The 23,379-nt window shown below is 39.0% G+C and overlaps 1 protein-coding gene across 2 annotated transcripts in view; it reads right to left on the bottom strand.

Annotated features, from left to right (window-relative positions):
* Window positions 1-23,379, bottom strand: part of hmcn1 (hemicentin 1) — an 83,702-nt gene that overhangs the window by 40,616 nt on the left and 19,707 nt on the right. For both annotated transcript variants that reach the window (XM_032524875.1, XM_032524874.1), the window contains exons 5-22: window positions 23,017-23,188; window positions 21,853-21,959; window positions 17,310-17,430; window positions 16,901-17,164; window positions 16,654-16,798; window positions 15,523-15,644; window positions 12,408-12,677; window positions 8,173-8,314; window positions 7,897-8,024; window positions 7,351-7,464; window positions 7,000-7,158; window positions 5,979-6,170; window positions 5,795-5,890; window positions 4,247-4,374; window positions 4,008-4,152; window positions 2,888-3,000; window positions 1,643-1,802; window positions 465-630 (exon numbers count right to left, since the gene is read on the bottom strand). In XM_032524875.1, the coding sequence (XP_032380766.1) occupies window positions 465-630; window positions 1,643-1,802; window positions 2,888-3,000; window positions 4,008-4,152; window positions 4,247-4,374; window positions 5,795-5,890; window positions 5,979-6,170; window positions 7,000-7,158; window positions 7,351-7,464; window positions 7,897-8,024; window positions 8,173-8,314; window positions 12,408-12,677; window positions 15,523-15,644; window positions 16,654-16,798; window positions 16,901-17,164; window positions 17,310-17,430; window positions 21,853-21,959; window positions 23,017-23,188 (2,744 nt within the window). The remainder of the gene's footprint in view (window positions 1-464; window positions 631-1,642; window positions 1,803-2,887; window positions 3,001-4,007; window positions 4,153-4,246; window positions 4,375-5,794; window positions 5,891-5,978; window positions 6,171-6,999; window positions 7,159-7,350; window positions 7,465-7,896; window positions 8,025-8,172; window positions 8,315-12,407; window positions 12,678-15,522; window positions 15,645-16,653; window positions 16,799-16,900; window positions 17,165-17,309; window positions 17,431-21,852; window positions 21,960-23,016; window positions 23,189-23,379) is intronic.

Below are 23,379 nucleotides of genomic sequence, written 5' to 3'. Positions count from 1 at the left end.
TGCAGCTCTTCTTTTCACCCTGTGTGTTGAGCTCTCTGTTTTAGCTACCGAGGCATCTCACTTTTGTTCCATCTTTGTTGGGAGTTGCACATGTGTAGTAACTAGGTAAGCACTGCTAGCAAGTCAGAAGCCGACTATGAGGGCATGCCATGCTAGCAGCTAGGCGAGAATTATAATGTCTGTTACAAAGTGATGCTTGTTCATCACGGAAGTAATGGCTGGACTACAATAGAGTTGTTTGGAGCAGTTTGTGTTTTCTGTTGGAGATGGTAAGTCTCTTTTGGGATGGACTTTTTCAGTTTGTAAACCTATTACATGCACAAAAAAAGATATATAAAACAATAAATTAAAGGGAAAAAGCCAAAAAGCTTAATATGAGCACTTTAAGGCAGCAGTGTGTCTGAAAGAATTACTGTAGGGGTTATTTTATTGAAATTGGATCATCAGTGCTGTATGGGTTTTACCTGGGAGAGAACGGGGAGATGAGTTGCCTTTCCTTGGCCCAGCTTATTGTGGGAGGTGGGACGCTGTAGACCTCACATGGCAAAATGGAATCCACACCTTCAATCACTGACATTCTTATAGGCTTTGGTGAGCCTCCAGCCCCACCAACATTGGATCTGGGACGGACTGGACATACATACAATGTTGAAATAAAGTAAAAATAGGCAAACAAAGAATTGAATGTTGATTAAATTGCCTCTTGTTGCAATGAGTGTGTTAGTATTGTCTTTTCATTCCTCCCGTACAATATCTGCTATTCCGCATACTGCATTTATGTGCTTTTACATATTCAAAAGGAAAAAATCCTACAATGTGCTGTCCTTGATGCCAGAAAAGCCATTTTCTACATTTTTGTTTTCTAAAGATAATTTTTGGGGCTCTTTCGGCCTTAATTTTTGATAGGACATGTTTTAGGCTACAACATTTGTTGTCACCTAAAGCACACAACACAAAAACGCAGTCTCTGTAGACAGCCCAGGGTCTACAAACAGCAGCAAAAACAATCTGTGCCCATCTGCACAACGAAGCATACACAAACAGTGTTCCAGTGTTCCAGCCAAAAATGGACAAGAAGGATTTGGGGGTGGAGGTAGAGCACGGAAGCACAGAAGGGAGAGGAGGGGACGGGATAAGGTGGAGGGAGGGGCAAGCCAGTCTTGTTATGTTTGAAAATACCTTGAACGTCAAGAAGAAGTAACGTCACCCAACATCACTTAGAGCACCTTTAAAAAATGGAAAGCAGGATGGCATATAGCTGTCCCCTTATTTTCTAAAAAGCCACTTTCAACTGCTCCATCACTGCCAACACAAAAGTGATCAGTGTGGTTGAGCACTAAACAGTAGCACAAGCAGAACTGTGAGGAAAGTGGAGCCAATGACTTGCTGAGCACTTGGAACTCATTTTCACAGCTATACACATATGCTATCTAAATGTGACTGTGTATTGTAAATAAAAACTTAAAAATATTACCAGTCTTTGAGGATACTGGATCTGCACATGAACTCAGTGACAAGATCTAAGTTATTATACTAATGTCTCAAAATTAGTTTAGTAACAAATTGTTGACGTTAAATGCTATTTATATCTCCTTTATCTGTGTGTACAGATTTTATCCAGGCTTTAGCTGGTGAGGTTTACCATAGACAGTAAGCTGGACCTTCCTGGAGGCGTAGCCGGCAGCATTGGTAGCCGTGCAGATGAACTCTCCAGTTTCATTTCCAGAGGGAGAGGTGATGAGGAGACTGCCGTCAAAATCTAGGGAGAAGGCTGGACCACCCAAGTACAGCAGCTCCCCACCCTACAAAACAAATCACAACAGGAAAAGGGCAGGGGCCACAGTTTGTTTCATTAACTCAACTTTATTAACACTTGACTTTGTGTCCAAGAAAAAAAGTAAAGAAAGATGTGTGGTTTGACCTACTTAGCATTCTTATATTTAGGATTTGAGTTAAATTGTCTTGCTGTTGAATGAAAAGGCTATGAATAAAAATGTTAATGGGTATAAAATCAAATACACCAAAACACAAAGCAAATGTGAAGTCTGTGCATCATTATTCATCTCTGGACTGCCCTTTTTGATCTGATTAACTAACTTGACTTGACTTGACTTGACTGATATTGTAGAGAGCTGCAAAGGAATCAGATACAACCACATCACCAGAGCTGGTGCTAAACGTAGCAGGGTCTAGTTTTATAAGTCCCTGTAGCCCTGTTCACTTTAAAAGCATCACTTTTACAACTCCTAGAAAACTAGTGTAAAAGATGGAAAACAGACAGGAGCTTTCCACATACACACAGTGGCTTATAGTACACACAAACACACAAAAGGACACATGTACTACAACATGTAAACAACATAAGGACCTGTTTTGTTGTAGTTGAAGCAGAGCATCTGGACTTTCTTAAGTTGAGTTTCACTTCACAGTTCAGCCACACTACATGAAGACAAACAGTCCACATTTCCACTCCAAATGAGCTGCATAACAGCAATAATTTAAAAGGAAACAGTCAAGAGGTGTATCTGTGGATGAGTGGGAGTTTGTGAGTTAAGACATCAGAAAGTGCCTCATGCCTTTCGCTGTCAGTAAAAAAATTGTAACTTTGGAATGGCATGAAATTGCTGGTAATAGAGCTTTCCTTGCTGCATGTTGTGGAGTCTCATCTGGTGATATTGGGCCAAAATGTGATGAGACATTTCCTTTCTTGATTCACCTCCTGAACATACTTTTCATGGGGTTTCCCACATCTATCTTTTTTTATTTTGCCATTTATGGAGAGAAACAAAAGACCTGCAGTGTCAGGAAAAACGCACACCACCGCAATCAGAGTTCTGGCTTTTACTTTGGCTTACATTATACTCTGAGAGGTAATGGCAATACATACCTTGGCCCAAGTAATGTTAGGGGTGGGTACTCCACTGGCGCGGCAGGGCAGGGTGATGGGTGTGCCCTCAATTGTGCTGAACACCTGAGGGCCATACTGAATGGTAGGAATTACTGGAAACAAGAAAAAATAAGACGCAGTTAGTCTAATGTGTTATTTTGTGCATACATCCATTCATCAAGTATTTAAAAAACCTAGGTCTAGTTCTCTGTATATTCTGTGTGTGTGTTTGGTTGTCTGTGTGTGTCTATTATTTTATTTTTCCTTTTTTTGTTCTTTCTCGCTCTCGTTCACTATCTGTCTTGTTTTTGTTGTTTGGCATGATCAAGGGAATCTGCAGAAAAGAGTAGCCCTGGGGGGCTTGGAGCATTTTATTGGAGTTAATGCAATATGAAATATTGCACGGTGGTCTTCTATCTGCATCTTTGCATGTACATGGCATGATGTTGGCTCTATGGGAAGTATTTTTCATGGGCTATGAAAAATATAACTATACACTGACCTACAAATTTTCAGGGTGTTGTGTATGTACAGCTGAAAAGGACTGACCTAATTTCATGAGGGAGTCAGTTCTTTACGTACAACTCCTATTTAAGTTGGTAGAATCTAGCAATGGCTGACATTAGTGTAAATGGAGAACACATTTCCCCTCTCACTGTGCTCCAAACTCTGCCATTATCCTCAGCTGTTCCTGGTTTTAATGCAACCTCAAAGATAATCCTATTCATGGGTGAAGAGCTCTCTGCCATGTAAAGGAGACATTTAGAGAGGGGGGCATTTCAATTATAATAAAACATTTACAATAGTCCTTTTTCATAGAAGATGTTTTGACTCGTCATAGCAGAAAAAGAAAAAGCACATGTGATAAATAACATTAGCCATTGGTCAGTTCCATTAAGTGTCCCAGTATGCACAATACATTACATTTAATACATTTCCCCATTTCCTGCATATACAGTACGTTATAGTTCAGGTGAGTGAGCTGATACAAAACACACAATGTGCTCAAAAACACCACAAGATACCTTAAAGACTAAACTACTGAGTTTTCTCCATATTAGTTTTCGTGCATATGCATTTCTGTTCATAGTTAGTTTGTATGTACATTTCTGTACATTACCGTAGACGTTGACGGTGGTGGTATGGTTGGTGGCCCCAATTACGTTTTCAGCCAAACAGGTGTAGTCACCCGTATCCTCCAGCCGGACTCTCTCAATATGCAGACTGCTGTCCTTTCTCACTGTCACAAACTCGTCTGAGGTCACCTGAACGATTCATAGGTAACATTGGTTCAATTAAACCATGGCTATTTTAAATGAAGACAAGGAAAACATTTACATTTTCTTTCTGTGTCCTCACCAAGCCATAGTCATGTAGCCACTGCCTCTCAGGCAGCGGATTCCCAGCCAAAAGCACGCAGGGCAAAGTCACCTGCTGGTCCTCGATCACACTGACCACAGTTGGACTCATCGCAATGACGGGTGAGACTGCAGATACCATGAAAGGATGACGGGAAAGTATTCAACAAAATGATTAAATAGATTCATATTAGCAGAGAGCTGAAAAAAATCCTGTTAAGCTATTTGATACTGTTGAGATGTACATTGTAGGTAGCAGCCTTTTCTGTGCATGAGACCAAACACACACACACACACACACACACACACACACACACACACACACACACACACACACGTCAACTCTCTTTGTGTGTCTGAAAGCATAAAATTAAAAGAAAACACCCAATTACTGTAAACCAGTTCATCCTTTAAAAAAACTCACACATCTAAGACAGTCATAAAATGCAGAAAATATGAGAAATGTTTTTTAAAAATGATGTCAACAGATTGGACACAAAAGTGTGGTTTTATTTATTTTTTGATACAAATATTATATACTAATGATCAAAGATCAAAAAATAAAAGAAGGACATGTAAGTGTTCATGTGTATGATGAAATGAGAATGCTTGGTTGCTAAAAATTAATCAACAATACAACATATAGTATACATTTTCTACAACTGCTAAAAATATCAACACACCCATTTCTTCCTTGACATATGAATACCTATACATCAATGTAATGGTCACGTTTGTCTTTTTGGTTTGACTGTGTTCACACCACACACATAATGCTGATGTCATCTGTGGAGTCTGTGATAGATGGACAACGGTGTCGTCAAGGGGAATTTGACGACCACCCTGACTGGCCTGGGAACACAACCTTACACACAAACACACACACACGCACACACACACAAACACATACACACACACACACACACACACACACAGTACGGAAATGGGGGCAGTGGGGCAGTGATATATGTCATCTGGATGCGTCTGTGGTTTCTAACCTTTGGCCCACATTTAAGCGCTCAGTGTGTTTCCACTGTAAAGAAAACGGTGAAATAGAAACAGTGGTTAACAAGGCCCATGTGTTCAAACACACCCACTGAAATGTGCTAACGAACTCAGACGTACATGTTAAGACTGAAACAGAGACACACACTCACACAAATCCACAAGGACATACAGTACAGACAGACATATGCACTCAAAAGGTACTGTATATTGTTTTAGAAAATTTACTTTACTTTTTTTTTTTTTTAGATATGCTCTTTGATATCAGACTCAGACTCAGAGAACTCAGAAAACTGCAAATTCAGCCAAAAGTAATGTAAGCATGTGTGAGTGTGTAAATGCATGTAGTGCTCCACAGGCCTTTGAAGTGCAAAAGAATTTCAAAGCATACCTATCTGAGCACTTTTTGAGTTCAGCTAAACTTCAGTATTCCTTCGCCTCCCACTAAACTTATGACATTCAAAGCATTATCAATTTCCTCCTAGGGATTCAAAAGTTAATACATTAATCAATAGAAGCAAGACTTCTCAAAGGTTGCACTTACCCAGTCCAGTCACTGTGATTCTTGCCTGGGCCTGGATCCTGCCAAAGTGGTTGTGAGCCTCACAGACATATACTGCCTCATCATCCACCCACAGGTCTGAGAGAAAAAGGAATATTTATGTAGGCATCAATGTAGACCATTTTCATGTGTAATGTGTATGCACATATTCCACTAAAAAACTAACTGTTAATATGTAGTGCTCCGCCGCTCTGTGTAATAATGCCATGTGTGTGGGGCCTGTTGAAAATTGGAAGTCCATCCTCTCTCCTCCAGGTGATCTGTGGTTCGGGGTGAGCTTGGGCGAGGCACAGCAGGGTCACATTGGAGCCAATGTCTGACGCCACATCTGACGGCTCTCGGGTGAACTTGGGTTTGGCTGGAACAAAGTAAAAAAAAAAAAGACAATCCATCTGAAGGATAGGTTTTTTGCACAAGTATAGAAAAATAGTAATTTGCAATTTGCACAGCTCTTTGAGTAGCCCCTTTTTCCCAGTGTCCAAAACAAATTTCTCCTCAGGGAGACTAATAAAGATACTTTGACTTTGTTTATCGTATAAGCTTTGGTTGTTCACTACAAATCTACTTTTCATGGTACTTTGCCGGCGGTGTGTTCCCATTTATATATTTTACTAAATGTATTGTGTATGTGATTATTTGTTTCACAATGCATTTTTTTCATTCATTTAATATTGAACATTTTGGGGTTTTATATGTGTTTATTTGGCAGAAGTATAATGTGTTGATTCAGCATTGTACTGTGTTATGTATTTCAGTTATTTTTGTATTTTACGCATGTGCAAAATTCTAGCTTGCACACGATATTGACACACCCCTGTGTAACCTTGTTTAGGTGTAAACCAGACACGTTCTATCCTTGGCCTAGGCAATGCCATCATTCACTACCTACACCAAAGCAGCTATTGTTTCATTATAAACAAACATTACACACTAGCGTATACTGTGAGCCATAGCCATAACACCCATTTCATTGATAGTTTAGGGTTTAAGGGTCTAAGATGCATTCCATGAAACAGCTACCTTGCAACATAAAAAATAAGCAATGCCTCCATTGCTACTAAACTCACATTCCCAGCTATGGTAAGGTTACACAAGCAGTAATCTTCCTATTTATTCTGGCGTCTTTATAACGTCATTAAACTTAATTGGTGCTGTTATAGGTTAACTAAACTTGGTGCCACTCTTACCTCCTACATCGAGAGAGATCTTTCCTGAAGAACTGCCAGCAGCATTGACTGCTACACAGATGTAATCTCCAGCATCAACATCTTGGGTCTCCTTGATTGTCAATGTACCTCCTAAAGCATCCACGTCCAAGAATGATGATGAATGTAACTGGACATCACCTAGCAATGAGAACAAATGCAACAGTGGATTGTGATCAGCTTGGTTATTAAAAGTTTTATAGGTAGGCTATGTGATCAAACTATTCAGTCCCTCTTCTTCAATCCCAATGTAGCTCTACACTGAACTTTTAATAATTGTTTGTGGTTTTTGTTTGTTTTTGTTGTTGTATTTCCGTCCTTCACAAATGTTACCTTTATACCACCAGATGTTAGGCTGAGGGATTCCAGACGCAGAACAGGCCATCACTGTGGTTTCTCCAATGCCAATGAGAATATCACTCAAAGCCACTGTCACCACAGGAGATTCTAGGGAAGGAGAATTATGGGACACCAGTAAGAAAACCAGTATGACAAATTGAAATGCAGTACATAATGTGTGGCTGTTCATAGTGCAGCTATCGTTAATGTCTGTTTTATTTATGTCCATTTGACTGCAGGTCCCCTGTGCTTGCATGTTTTTTTCAGTTTGCTCCGGTTTTCTCCCACATCCAAAGGCATAAAGTTTAGGTTATTATCAACTCTAATAATTGACTGTAGGTGTGAATGGTTGTCTGTCTCTATGTGTCAGCACTGTGATTGTCTGGAGACCAGTCCAGGGTGTACTTTTCTCCAATGTCACCTGAGATTGGTTATAGCCCTCCACGGCCCTCTAGATAAGAGGATCGAGCTTATGAATGGATGGAAGAATGGATGCATGAATGGATGGAGGAATGGATGCATGTTCACTGTGGCACTCACCAAGGTAAGTGAGGACGGAGGTAACTGTGTCTGTCCCAGCCTGGTTGCTGCCCAGGCAGCCATACAATCCTCCATCCTTTTTCTCCATGTTTCTTATAACCAATGTGCCATCAGGCGTCATCCTGTGTCTGAACACACACAAGATACACAATTCAGTATTTCCATGACATTTCAGCATGATCAAAAAGTGCACATGGAAGTGGGAGTAGACCAATGGGAGAGAAACCTCTATTCTAAAGTCCTCTAATTTATTCATGTGAAAGAAGATGAATTCACCTGCTGGATGCAATGATGAACATGTCATTGTGGGTCCAGACGAGACGGGGTGGAGGGTAGCCCCTGGCCGAGCACCTGATCCTTTTTTCATCTCCTGCTGTAAAGGTTTGATTCCGAGGCTCTACTGAAACTCTGGGCACCTCTAGAGGAAAAGAGAAGGGAATCAAAAATACAAATTTGCCAAATTAAACAATGAATCAATATAACATCTAATTCAGTCACTCGTTTCCAGAGATGTATAGTTACGAAGTAGAACTACTTTACTACTGTACTTAAGTCCTAAAAGGCTGTATATGTACTCTACTGGAGTGTTATTTTTTTTCTCCTACTTCCACTTTTACTTTAGTACATATTTTCGATGAGTTTTATACTTTTACTCCAATACATTTTTTATGTGCTGCAACGTTACTTGTTACAACAAATCAGAGTAAATGACTGCAACGTTCTGCAAATTTTTCTTTCTACGCTCGTTATTGTAAGTACAAAGAAGTCCAACAAGTGTGTGTCCCAGGCCAGCATAGGAAATTAATTAATAATGTAAAACATGTTCAAATTTGATTCATCCAATAATAGCAATTTTCATATTATACCAATATTTGCAGCATCCTGAGCTTTTTTTGTTACTAGGAAACTCAGCAGAGAGTGGTTTTATTCTCCCCAAAACAAGTTTCCTTTTTATTTTTAAAGAACTATACAACACAATTTGAAATAATATAAACAACATGATATTCAAACTTTTGATTGCAACAAATTACTTTAAAATAAACTACTTGCAATACTTAAGTACACAAATGTTGAATACTTCCACTTAAGTGTTGTGCTTGAAGAGCACTTCAACTTTTAAACAAGTCACTTTTCTTATAGAGCTCTTGAACTTTTACTCAAGTCTGGGTCTGTAAGACTTTGTACATGTCTGCCCGTTTCACTAAATATATTGTAATATAAAAGTGTTTTGGGGCCTCTTTTCTCAATAAGGATATTAGTGTATTTGGCTTTGAGAATTTTCACATAAAATCTTGATACATATATATATTGTTACATATTAGTAAACCTAAGATGGTGTCATTAAGGATTTGGACCTGTATATATAGGTCAGGAACCTCTTTCATAACCCTGAATTAATTTAGGCTCAGTCACAAGATGTATTAGAGCATACACTTTTGTCACTGTAGGTGGCTTTTACTACAACTAATAATGTTTCACAGCATATCTTTCACCCTCTTTTCCTCTTTATTGGTAAAACAGGGAGAATTATTGAATCCAGACTAGGAGAAGCTGTGGAATCTGAAAAGACTTTCCAATTGATTCATGATGTGAACTGTAACTCATCACTTCAAGGGCGTGTTTTCTCTATTCTATTCCCACTGCTAGAAATATCTCCAAGGCTCTGACCTTTCCAAAATGTAGGAAATACAATGTGAGAACTAGTTGTAACAATAAAGAAAACAAATGTGCTTCCAAAACAACAAAACTCTGATTTGTGTACATTAAGATGTCAGAGAGGGATTTATTGTTAGGGATTTACTTTTTTCCAATAACGAGAAGGAAGACAGTAAGTCAAACTTGTTATTCCTTGCATGCCATCTATAAACCAAATTATGACAGCGATCTTGGCTTGACTGAGTAAGTGCTGTGGTGATAGAAGGCCAGTAGAAAACAGGATCAAAAGGTTGACACACCTGAGTACACTAGGTGTGAAGGAATGTTTAGTTTTTGTACTGACGCTTTAACTTCAATCATCAAGAAGAAATACAATGCATTTCCCAAATGCTGACAATAAATTTACAGGTAAGACTTTTGATATATCACAACCTTGACTTAAAATATAGTGAACTACCGTAACCTTCCACTGTTTTGATCTATTTATCTTAGCTGTGCCTCAGGCTGTACTGTGCTGATTGAACGACAAGATAACTCACGAGATCACCCTGCCCTGAGGGAGCAGGGACATCTCCAACTTCAGGAACAAGGAGGTTCCTGAGAGGAAAGACACATTGTTCTACCCTGAGTAGCAGCAGGAAGAAGCCTGTCTTTAGCACTCCCTTCATCACCTGCTTGGATTTTCCCTATTTCTTCCTCCCCCACTCATCTGCATTCACTCACGTTCACAAGCATTCACTCCCGCTCACAATGCATCCTCCTCCTATCCCAACTTCCCCTTTCTCTTCATTAACTTAGTACATCTAGGAAAAACCTTCAGCTCCCCCAGTACAGCGTGTGCCCATTGTAGGCTAAGTTTTTTCCAAATTTGACCTGAGGCCCTTTCCTGTGTCATCACCTCTCTCTATCCCATTTCTGTCAATTTAATAATAATCTATGTGCATACACAATAGCATTTTCAGGTTGTTTTCCTCAAATTTTTCTTACACACTTTCTTTCACAGCAGAAAAACAGCTAAAAACCTCTACTTCATCATATTTCTGTTGGCATGTGGTTCCACTGTGTTCCATCCAAGTGTTGTAAGATGTCAACAGACTTTACTCACTTCAAAGTGAGACTAATAACTAGGAAAAGAATGACCAGGGGGTAATTAGGAAACCCCAAGGGCTTGCTGACAGCTGGATTAGAGAGGGAAAGAGATGGGACCAAAAATAATAATAATAATGAAGAAGCTGTAAGAAATTGCTTATAGATAAGAACAACAAAGAAAGCTGTGACATAAAATATGAAAAACAATGCACTTTTGAGACAATCTAAAAAGAGAAAAATGTCTAGTTATACCAGGGAAAATGTTTAAGAGTCAACTTTTCAACTCATCACTCAGTGAAACAAGCCAAATGACAGAGTTCGCCCTTCAAACCTGTCTCCAGCACTGGTATTAAATCTGCAACTTTTCAATAGGTGTCATTGAGGTTTACTTTGCATAGCCAACTATTTGCTCCAAAATCACTGAACTTTCCAATTAGTCAAATTTAAGTCAAGAAAAATAGTCAGTTTAAGGTGAAGTGGAACAATTTCTTTTTCATTTTAAAACAATAAAGACACATACATTGCAAGACACATTCAAGGAGGAATTCAGGCAAAAGTAAGCAGCATATGGTCTTTGAAATAACTTCTGACTGACTCTGGGACTGATGGTTGTATAACAAAGTAAATACTGGATGCTCATTTGGATTGGATTATAGTTATAGTTTGAATGGCTGTGATACATCAGCATTTCCTGGCCAAGCACGGGCGGTGCTCTGTGGTGCTGGTCAGATAGCCAGCAATACTCTGTACAACAAAGTGTTCCTGATTCAGTGTCAGTGAAGTGAAGAACCCTAACCCTTTTCGCAAGTCCCATAAAGCTTTAGGATGTAGGGTGCCCAGATGAGAATGGGTCAAATTTGGGACGAGAAGGGGAAGGAGGGGAGCAGGTGGTCACATGAATTTCAAAACTGCCCCAAAATTATTTATTATTTATTTTCAAGAATTCAACTTAACATCATGAACTTAAGTGTCTTTATGCAACAAATAAAAAAAACACAAAGTGGTCTGTAGCCTTCAGTTGTGCTGATAGTTATGTAGCTCCCTGCCAGCATTCAGCCTGACGTCTGACTCCCCCCCCCCCCAAACTCCTTCCTACATACATTGCAAAACGCTGTGTTTGTATCATGTAAAACAGCAGTAATCCAGGGGTATTTTCCTACCTGGTCCGCCCGGTACCTGCATTGACGATGCATGCTTTTTAGCTACGTGTTCATTGAGTTCCGGGACACAATGAGCAGCCGACGGGAGCTGGCTGCAAGACAACTCAATAACCATGAAAAGTTTTTAATTTCAATTTTAAGTTCTATCAGACTACTTGAGAGTCTGCTCTTGAGACTTTGCTCTAATTTTTGGTTAGAGGCAATTAGGGCAGGATTCGGGATTCAACTGGATACAACTGCTAGGATTTCGGGACCGTCCCGAATTTGTCGGGATGTCCGGTCACCTTATAGGATGAATTATAGGGAGCTGGGGAGGAAAGAAGTGCAGGGGCACGAGAGATGATCATGTATTTGGGGAGGAGGTTGTGTTGGCCAAGAGTCCTGTTCCCCCATGCTGTAAATCACGCAGAAGTCTCACAAACATATAAGTACTTAAGTACACACACACACCAGCAACACGATTAAAGTAGATTAGATTAAACTGTAGCCAGGTGGCCCCAGCTTTTGGAAGGCAAAATTTGTATACAATGACACTTCTCACACATTTCTGATCTTACATCATAGAATCATATTAAACACATGCAAACATAAACACACACTCCTCACCTTGCACGGTGAGGTAGATTCGCTCTGCCACCACCCCTCCTTCGTTTATAGCGATGCACTCATACCAGCCCGAGTGATCTGGGGTCACAGCGGACACCTGTAGTGAAAGGTTGGTCAAGATTTGCACCCGTGGGTCCAAACGGGCATCCTGACCTCCTCTCAGCCAGGTGAGGTTGAAGCTGACCGTGCTGACGACATGGCAGGTGAGGACAGCACTGGAGCCAGGAGAGACAGTTACATTGCCCTCAACTGTGATGGCTGGAGGCGGCTCTGCAGGATGAGGGAATAATGTTGTTGACAGCTGCCAGGAACTTTTTTTTTTTTCCAGTCATGGGGAGCAATTCATTTTATTATTAGAAGTCTATAGCATTTGTTTTTACTCTAAATGTATTTTCTTTGTGCCAAAACTTGACTTTCTGCTTGAGTCAGACAAGTTGTTCCCAACCTGTGGGTCAGGACCCCAACCGTTTTCAAGGTGAATTTGAGGGGTTAGCAGATAATGGGGAAAAACAGTTCTGCTACACAAATGAACTTGGGATTCATGAGTAGACATTGCTTCACTTTAAAAGGCCACTTCCCAGAAAGGTTAGGAAACATTGATTTAGGCCATTGGACACAAAAACTCACCTAAATGATAAAGTTTTCAATAGTAGGTGAGTCTTACGCATCACTTCTTTAAAATAGGAATTCTTAAAAGGGAAATTCACTGATTTTTTGCATACAGGTGAGTTTACCATCATTGGTGAAAACATTGTTTTAGACTTTGTATGTTGTTGTTTCAATATCTCTACATCTATGGCTTCAATTTGACCATTCCTTATTTAATCTGTCTCTCACAAGTCAACCAACTTTATAACATACAAAGTATGTTATAAAAGCAGCGGCATTGGCTCTGACACAAGGAGGATGCTGGGGATTTCAGCAGCACTCCTTGGGATTAGGATGACATAAATTTGGCAGCTGAGTGGGTATTATGTGTATGTTTCTGTATTCAAGTCTAAACTGTGGAGGCCTGTCCTCCTGTTTCAAATATTACTTACCCAGTATTACTTACCCAGTGACTAACTTTAGTGATGTTATAAGAGGTAAAAGCTGAAACTAAGTCCCCTCTGCACTTTTCTACTGCAAACATAGTGGGTGAGTTATAGTAATAAATTACGCTCAGACATTACACGGATCCCTGCTTGGCTTCATTTCTCCTTTTTCTGTTTCACAAAGCGTCTTTCAACTACTTCACACTCTCTTTTTCACTGCGCTCCACCTTCTTCCTTTTGGCTTGACATTTATCATGTTGATGGAACTCCAGTGAATTTCACAAAGCAGGATGTTTTTTGGAAAGCAAAACGTGGACTGCAGTGGGACTTATGTGGTGTCAGCTCTGGGGTCTCATAATGGAAAGGGCTCAGATTGAAAAATGAACGCACTACATACATTTTTGCCCAGAGGTGAAAACTATAGGTATAAATCATTAGATCCCAATGGTTTTGTCTGTTTTTTTTTAAAGCTTTGACATCATGATGATCACCTAATCACTATCCAAGTAATTTATTAAATAGATTATGAATTTCTCAGTGGGATTGTATATTGTTATGCATTTATTATGGTGGTGACCTGTGAGTATTTGTATTTAAGCTCTGCTGTGCATACGAGTGACAGTTTACAGACCTCAACTATCACTACACTGTGTTCTTTGTGCACAGCCTGGAATTCATTTACAGCTTTATATGTATTCTCAACTTACATCATATTTACAGGCAATTGCTTTACAAATCAGGCACATAAAAATACCATATTTTTAAATTTTCCCTAAAGCTACATTAATTCTGCCATCCGGCTGGTTCTCTGCTGGGATGCACAAGCAACCTTGAACCCTATGAAATTCAACCCACATCAACTGGCACTCAGATTACAAACATATGTCCATAAGTAGTGTAAGTTGTGTAAGTATAAGTAGTGTGAGTTGGTGGGAACGAGAGTGTGTGTAAACCTATTGAGTTTGACATAAACTTCCTCTTGCTGCACCATTTCACTCAAGGTATTTTGTGTCTTTATACTGCAAGTATTATTTTCCAAACGTGATACAGTTCATTAAAGACTGATACTTAAAAGCCCAAGGGAAATCACATTTTCCATCCCTTTTTGTTGTCAAAAAGAATGTCAACATGTTTTTTAAATGTATTGTTATTGTTTAAATGTATTGACAGTTTTTATAATTAAATGAAAGAAATAAGGTCTTTGGGGAAATATAATATAAAATAATCGTCTCAGATGGCTGGATTGGCTTGTCGGTGTGTGTGGTGTTGATAGCAGCTGGCAGGCTGCCAGAGTGCCAATGTTACACCGTAGGGAATGAGTGAGAAAGTAAACTAACTTTGCATTGCAGCCTACATGTTAGGGGTAGACATCAAACAGGAACACATCTATATAGATGAATGCCTAATAACAGTATTCCGCTGATTTTATGCAAAACTATGGGATGTCACTACAAAACCAAAAATAACAAAATCTCTCTTTTGGTGTTACATTCTTTTCTTAAAGGAGAACAAAAAATAAGTGAAAAAAAAAATGCAATTTAATTTCAGTTGGACTTTAAATTGCTCACTACCCTGCAAATAGATCCATCACACACCAATTGCACTTGTTGACAGTCTAATGCTTGCCAGCCCCTAAACATTTCTGTCTAACAGCCCTGGCTCATTACACATTATGATGTAGGGTAGCCCGAAATATACTGTTAATTAACATAAATTACAGTATTACAGTCCCTTGACAACAGTCAACACCGCTGTTTATGTAGCGAGTCTTACTGACATATTGCAAAAGTGTCTTAATACATCATTTGTCTAATTTTCTTTAAATTCATTTTTCTTCAGTTGTTTTCTTTTGACAATACAGTTCCTAATGTCATTGTATTGGTAAACATAGTTGATTTGATTTGACAGAGTGTTTAGCTTTACTGAGGCCCTCAGCATTTTGTGTGTCTGCTTGTAATTATGATTTTAATGGAATTATTGCTTTATTATTACATTATTACAAGTAAATCACCAAATAGGTAGAATAAATTGCCTGCTATCAAACTGTGACAGGGTGAACGAGTCTTGATATTTGTTCTTACCTGATACATCCAAGAAGGTGCGAGCCCTTCCTGTCCCAGCGCTGCTGATAGCAATACACTCGTAGTAGCCCTCATCCTTCAGAGTTACCTGTGCAATTTCCCACATTGCATTGTCGGACTCACTAGAATCAAAAGGAAGAATTTTTAGTATCTTTATCTTCACTATTCCTGCAGAATAATGCTGAATCCATTCAATCTCCTACTAGCTACTACATCCATTGATCTGGTTAAAATCAAATCAGATTTATTTACACAGGAGTGCAGAGATGGAAACATAACATGCCAGATTTAAGCTCAAACTAAATGTATCAGTTTGTATTTCTGCCTGCTGGAGAGATATCTCTCAGAACCTATCAATACATTTGCAGATTTGCATGACTGGTCATTGGCCAAAGGGGTAAGTGACATGGTTTTTCAGCATGTAATAACTGAACAGATCATATCATCATCAAACTCCTAGCAGACAGAAGAAAGAGCAACCGCTTCATCATTAACCCCATCTAACAACATTGCACACAGTGCATCTGTGGAGCTCCTTTCCAGTTTGAAAATGAGTGATGGATTTCCAAAACTGATAAGGTAGTAGAAGGGCAACCCATAAATCCGCTGAACAAATACAGTTCTGATCAAACACATGTTGCTGAAATAATCTTCTGCCATACTTAAAAGTTGGCTAAGACTTTAACAGATGTATCCCATGTCACAATTCAGGAACAGCCATAAGAATGTGTGAATATTCTGACTTTAAACTGATTGAAAATGGAATATAAATAAAAAAAGACCTTATGTTGAAAATACATCACAAGAAACTGGCATTTAGTTTTACTACCGTTTTAGCAGATGTATGCACTTTACTGCAATGCATTTCTTCTTTATATCTGACTTTTGTGACTTTTATTTAAGAAGAGCACCAGAGAAGGAGTCCCTTTTCTGTCCTGGTAGAGTTGTTTTTCCTTATCTGAATTGAAGGTCTAAGGATAGAGGGTGTTGTATGCTGCATAGACTGTGACCTCCCTTGTGGCAACTTTGTGATATTGGGCTACATACATAATATTGTTTTGATGTGAAACGATTGGATTTTAAAGGACAGTGTCTGAAGTGACACACATAGTTCTCCCCAACCGTGCTCACCTGAAGAGTTGGTCCACCCCAAGTTGCCTACCATCCCTGTTGAAGCGCAGAGTGAAGGGGATAAGGCTCTCTATCTGGCATTGGACAACCCCTCTCTGGAGGTAATATCCATGACTTGTGGCTGGCATCAGCACCTTAGGGGCATCTACGAGAGAGATTGGAAATCAGCAAACAAGTTACTCACTAATATCAGGCAGTTAATTAAATTACCAAGCAATACATATAGGTGACAACCTGTATCACTGACCAGGTACAATGCTGGAGAAGGAAACACTGGAAAGTCTCTGGAACGGGAAACCATCCCGGTCATATCCTGTCACCTGCAGGAAAAAGGCCTCATTGGGTGGAATGAACTCTGTGATGTTCCAAAGGCCAAATGGGTCGCGCCTAGGGTAGTAGCGGATTGGCAAAGTTTTGATCACTTCGCCCTTTATTGACACAAGGTCCAGCCTGTCAGCCCGAGCAGGAGGTGAAAGCCCGGTGGTGTTCAAAAGGATGTGAGTGGGAATACCTGCAATGGTAAAATTTATACTGTATACTTTAATGTCCCGAAGCAAAAGGCTGTAAGTGAACACAACAGGTGAAAGGAAACAAAGCAACAGCTGTAGTCCTTTTTTTTTCTTTTTTTACAATTTGGTAAGGTTGACCTCACTGACCTTGAACTGGCCTACTGGAGGTCTTTTTGAAGTCCAGGGTGGGCTTACTGGAAAACCCGGCTCGGAAGTGAATGGTGCTGAGACCTGAGATACGGACTGAATGTCTTCCTTCACTAGAGGTCTGTATCAACGAAAGGGGAACTGTAGATTTACATATGTCCAAGACTCATGTCCAAGACTCAGTGGTTAGTCCATCCATGTTTCTGGCTTAATCTGAATGATAACATTATGTCTTATCCTATAAAATATGCTATAAAAGATCAGTATCTATATCAAACGAACACATTTTGCGGTCACATCTTTACTGTTTAAAATTGTTGTTTGATAAGTACTGTAGTATTAGATGTTTGGTACAAATTGATTTGGTCAAAAACTCTGGTTAACAATTGACGTTTTTTATAACTTATGAAAACAAAAGAAAGAATAGTTGTTGTCTTAACAGCAGCACAAAGTGGTCTAAATGACAGACAGCACTGGGACTGTGATGTAACAGCCTTTTGTATGCCAACCATCCCTGCGTGTATAGACAAGCCACTTTAAGTAAGTCAAGGCTGACTGTCGGCTGCCTCACACCAGAGCTTATAAAACATCCACAATTCATAGATGACCCATTCAGTCTGACATTCATACTTTAATTAAACAAACACAACCCCTATAATCATGGGGTCTTCTTCGTCTTCTGAAGCTTTGCAGAAATAGAGACAGAGTAATTACAATTAAATATAGGTTGGAGAGAGGTGGAAACTCCTCATCTTAGGTAAAACACCTCAGAGGTGTCACAGACATTTACTCATGTGAGGCACGCAAACCTACACTGTCATTTGCAATTGCCTAAAATGAAAGAGAATGCGTGGATTTACTGTATTTCGCAATTACTGAGTTCTACTTGACAAAAACCTCAATCCTTGTTTAAAGAAACCCGACAACAGGATAGAGTGGTGCATTTAGACAGATGTATCTATGTATATATATATATATATATATATATATATATATATATATATATATATATATATATATATATATATATATATATATACATGTATATGTATATACCACAGCTAGAGCTAAAATTTCTCAAACAACGAGTTTATGCCAGAGCAAAAGGGATCTGGCACAGCCTTAAATGCTAATACCTGCACAACGTGAAAAATAACACATGTAGTGGTCATCAAACCTGCCGTAAAGGCCGCCATTAGCTGGTTGTAAATGAGGCCATAATTAGAGGAGAGGTCCCTTAAAGGTCACGTTCTTACCAAAGACAAGAAGAATCCCTGTCATTACAGCCAATTTCACACCCACTCGGACAAATTGAGCAGCACAGGTCTTAGATACACCCTCACTCAGCTCAATTAGCTCTTGTGTGGCTGGGATGAGATAACTGATACAGGTTTTTACACTGAACACCTACTGATGTGTTTCTTTGTACTCATGCAAAAAGAAAACTGTTTAAGTTCTCATTGTTTGTGGTTTGATTTGCTAGAAACCTGGCCTAGAAACACTATTATGAATCATAAATGTGATAATAACATATGATTTGAGCATATAAGCTTTGCTTTGGTTAAATTATATTACATTTTATCGAATTTTCTTTTATGTATTATGCAAAGTGCTTTCCATATACCAATACATTTTATCTGATCTGTAACGGGCAACAACATAACTGTATGGTATAAAGTTCACTCTGAATCACTATTTGCGTTCAAGATTACACAAATGTATTTTTATGGCTATAAGGATTAGTTCTATTGTATTTTATTTTGAGAAATTGTGCACAGAATATATCATAGCAATCTACAATCAAAATGAAGTATTTAGCCCAAATCATCCAGAAGCATGCAGCTAACAGGATGAAGTTTTGTGTGAAGTTCAAAAGCATTGTTTAGTAGTTGTTTTCTATGCGTTTGGCAGAAGAAAATTCTTCAAGTCTCTTACTGTCCTGCTACTTTGCCCCCATTTTTTTTAATGATGTGATGTTTTGTTTTGTGTTTAGCACAGCATACCTGGCTGCTATCTAACCATCAGACAGAACAATATAAGAAGAGGAGCAGAAAAAGCAGACACAAAGAACATTAGTGGGGCAGGTCACTGACGTTCTTCCTTTGAGCTGTTCAAATGCTTTTCAAATTACAGCCTTTCTAAACTATTATCATGGGCTATAAAATTCAGGATGAAGCTTAAATGCACTCATCAACGCTGATGTCACTGTAGCATGAAGAAGTCTGACCTACATGACTCATATTTAAACACTTACACACACATAGTCACACACAAAGCACAAATGAAAAAATGTTCACTTCTAATGAAGATCCTTTTTTTATCTGACAGAGGTAACAGTCTGACAAGTTGTCACATTTGAAACTGACAACAGGGTCAGTGTTGACTGGCATTTGTCTGTGCACACCTGGTCTCATTTCCTCTTAGTGCAAAACAGATAATTATATTATTTATTCTGTTTTAATTGCCATTACAGTATTTGCACATTGATTACACTTAGTAATAGTAGTCGAATTTACTGAATTTAGCACACAGTGAATGTAAGGTAGGTCGGCAGGGTTTAAAACTGTGGGCAAAACTGAAGAAGCAGGGGGTGATAGTGGGGTAAGCCCACCTTCTACACTTCACCACAACATCCAATTAAAGGCAGATTAAAATGGATCAAATTCCTTTTCACACACAATCTATGGCCTGGGTCTTACACTGGGGTGTTAGGGCCATTAGCCTTACTGAAACCCAGCATGGCAGAACAGATAAATCCCCATAAAGTATTTATCCACATTTCTTTCGATGTCCTGGGAAACAAGGCTTCAGATGAGGGGGAGATATTTTAGTCTACCAACCAGATGAGGTTGAAAAAGGCAGTGCCTTAGAGGAGAAATGGGACAAACGATGTATTAAGACAAAGATGTATTGGTGCCAAAGAGAGAGAGAGAGCAATAGAGAAAACAGAAGATCCTCCTGTGCTTCTCAGAGAGAGAGATAATTAGAGGATGACAGAGAGAGAGTCATAAAGGAAGTTGGGACAGGAGCAGAACAAGAGGCAATATGGGACTGAAATAAAACAGGAGGATGCAATTTCTCTTGAGTATGTCACCTTGATATCACTCATCACTTTTATGAGCACTATCCATGGAACAGCTTACCATCTTAATTGGCTGAAATCTAAAAGAAAAGGCCTCAATCAAAGACTTCCGATATGGTGTTTAAGTTGAAATTAAACAGAACATAGTAATGCCAAACTTTTCACGTTTTCAGCATCTGTTAACCCCAAAGTTCCCCCAATCAGAAAACAGGGTCAAATGAAGACAAAAATCAATCAATCAAAAGCTGAAAAGGGTTTGCCAGAAGTAATGCAACATACTGTGGAGTGTTTTCACAGGGTTATCCCACACAAGAAAAAAACCTATAATGCTACAGTAAGAAATGTTAAGCTCCTGCCAGTTTTTCTGTGTGAACAGAGAAAGGGCTCCTTACACCGGTGTTTAGTGACAGACCACAGCATGAGATTAACATGTGGGTTAAGTGCAGACACAGCTGGAAAAAGCTTGTTTCATCCTATACAGTAAATCAACCTCAGTCCAAAAAACAAAAAAAACATTACGGACTGAATGTACATTCCACATCCATGTTACATTTTTGAGTTAGCTTTACATTAAGACAAATCAATGTAATTTAAACTTTGAATACAATGGATCTCGCATAATGCCCATAATGCCATTACTGCCCACTGAGAGATGATAACAGTAGCATTACATGACATGACGTGAAGAACAGAGATAAAGAGCCACGACAAGTAAGAGACGCAGGGTTGTATTTAGGGAAGTTTTGTGTTGTACAAGAATAAAAACAGCCTAGAAGGGTAGAAGTGCCAGAACAAATCATGGGAAATCAGATCCTTAAGACATCCTCATCTCCTCACAACTGCACTTTTCTTGAAGAGGAAACATAGAGATGACATAGTTTTTTATCTAATCTCTTAAATCAAATCGTTGCTAACACATTACACAGCTATGCAAAGATGAGGGAAGGTGTCCCAGAAGGAGTCTAAAGTGAATACAGGGGCCACCAGGGCCCCCTCAACAAATCACTCAGGTTAAAATGCTCGCCATTTCCCAACATCTGGTATCAAAAGTGCCGGCAGTCAAATGTGTGTCCTTTTTTGCATTACCTCGACAGCAGGATGCCAACACTTTCAACTCAGCAAGTGGAAATAAACAGCAAGGGTGCCCCAGACAAAAATGTAGCAGCTTGAGTTGACAGCGGTTGCCTTGAACATACTTTATCTTTATCTACCAGGACTGTCTTAAAAATCATTTCAATGCTCAAATGTGTCTTTGTGATCATGTTTTTTGTTTGCTTGAAAATTCTTTCACCAGATGTCACGCATGTTAAATTGATTACATGTCATTGTATCTCAACATGCTGATTTATTACTGTAGTAATATATCAGCACTTAGGAACTATTTTCAAGGGCACAGTTCCCTGCTGGGGAAGGAGAAGCCTGCAATTTTACACACACTCCCAAAAAGAATGAATTGTTTACCTTGATAGACCACATCCCAGGCTGTGGATCCTTGATGTTGATAACTTTGGCAGAGTTGGGAATGTGCAAGAGCTCCGTCAGGCCATCACTGTTCCCCACAAGCTTCCCTAGAGACCAAACATGAACACTGAGACAATTATTCACCTTTTCTGCAGCTTTGACTGATTCAAATGAATTCTTAACACTGTTTGCTTGATGCATGGCTTCAAATTACAAAAGTCATCAACATATAAAGACTATGATTTTAGCATTAAACAACATGTGCTTAATTACTGAACCCCAGATGATGTTGGAATACATCCAGCCCTATGATAGAGAATTATTGTTTTCCGCGTAGTCACTAGACCTGGTCTGTGTAGTGTACTTCAGCTTTTACAGTGAGCTTCACTTGCTAAAAGTAATATTTTCTTCTTGTCTTCAAACTCTTCCTGTATGTAATGTGGCATCTTGATCCAAAATAGTCTTTAAAAATCTTCTCTTTGATTTAGCGAGACTGACACCAAGACCTAAAGTTTACACTTGAGTGTTTAGCCACTGTATCTGCACAGGAAGTACTTGATGCTGCGTTTTCAAAGTTCATATTATTATCTATGCAAATAACATAATAGAACAGGGAAAAACCACTAATCATTTTTGAGAAAATGTACTATAAATGCTGTAATGTTGTGGTCTTTCCTTTGATATGTGAAAATGACCTACAAAGGGAAAAAAATGATTTTGTCAGTTATGTGCAAAAAACATGGAAACATCCAAGATTCATTGAAAGCTAACCAAAGTCAAAGTTAATGTACACAATATCAGTTTAACAAATAAATGTGCAATAAATACACAAGTGTTTGGTTAGTTAATATATATAAACAACACATAAAACCCAACATAAAGTGGTTTAATAAGGTGTTACCACAACCAGCTACAACAGTTTCCATGCAACTTGCCATAGTCTTTAAGTCTGAACTGTTTTACTCGACCAATGGAAGATAATCTTTACAAAAGATGCCCACATACCCTATACTCCGTTGTTATTTATATTTTTGTCAACAATATATATACTGTATATATATATATATAACATCAATACATCAATAACAAAACATAAATCTAAAAATGAAGATTTTTTGGAATCCCACTAGCAATCCTGCTTATGTATGGTAACACTTATCATACCCTGGGGGTTCTTTATCTCAATGTTAGGTGCTAGGCCGCTGAGGGCCACAGTGACTTCCTTCAGGCTGGGGTCAAAGGGCATCTGCCAAGTGTTGCTGGTACCAGTGATGTGATCTGTGGACAACAGGTGGACCTTGGATGACTGCACTGCCTCCTCCACCCATTTCAGAACCTAAAGTGAAGGGAAGAAAATGTGAAGAATGTAGGAATTGCACATTATTTTATAGTGTGGGAAATGTAATCTGTCTCTATAATGGTACGGTTTACATCAGATAAGGTGCTTTATTTTAAGACCACAATCAACAACAAATCCATTTATCAATGAATAACACACACACACACACACACACACACACACACACA

This window comes from Etheostoma spectabile, chromosome 9, assembly GCF_008692095.1.
Source record: "Etheostoma spectabile isolate EspeVRDwgs_2016 chromosome 9, UIUC_Espe_1.0, whole genome shotgun sequence".
Taxonomy (NCBI): domain Eukaryota; kingdom Metazoa; phylum Chordata; class Actinopteri; order Perciformes; family Percidae; genus Etheostoma; species Etheostoma spectabile.
The sequence above is the reverse complement of the archived record's forward strand: the minus strand, read 5'-3'. Positions and strand labels throughout refer to the sequence as shown.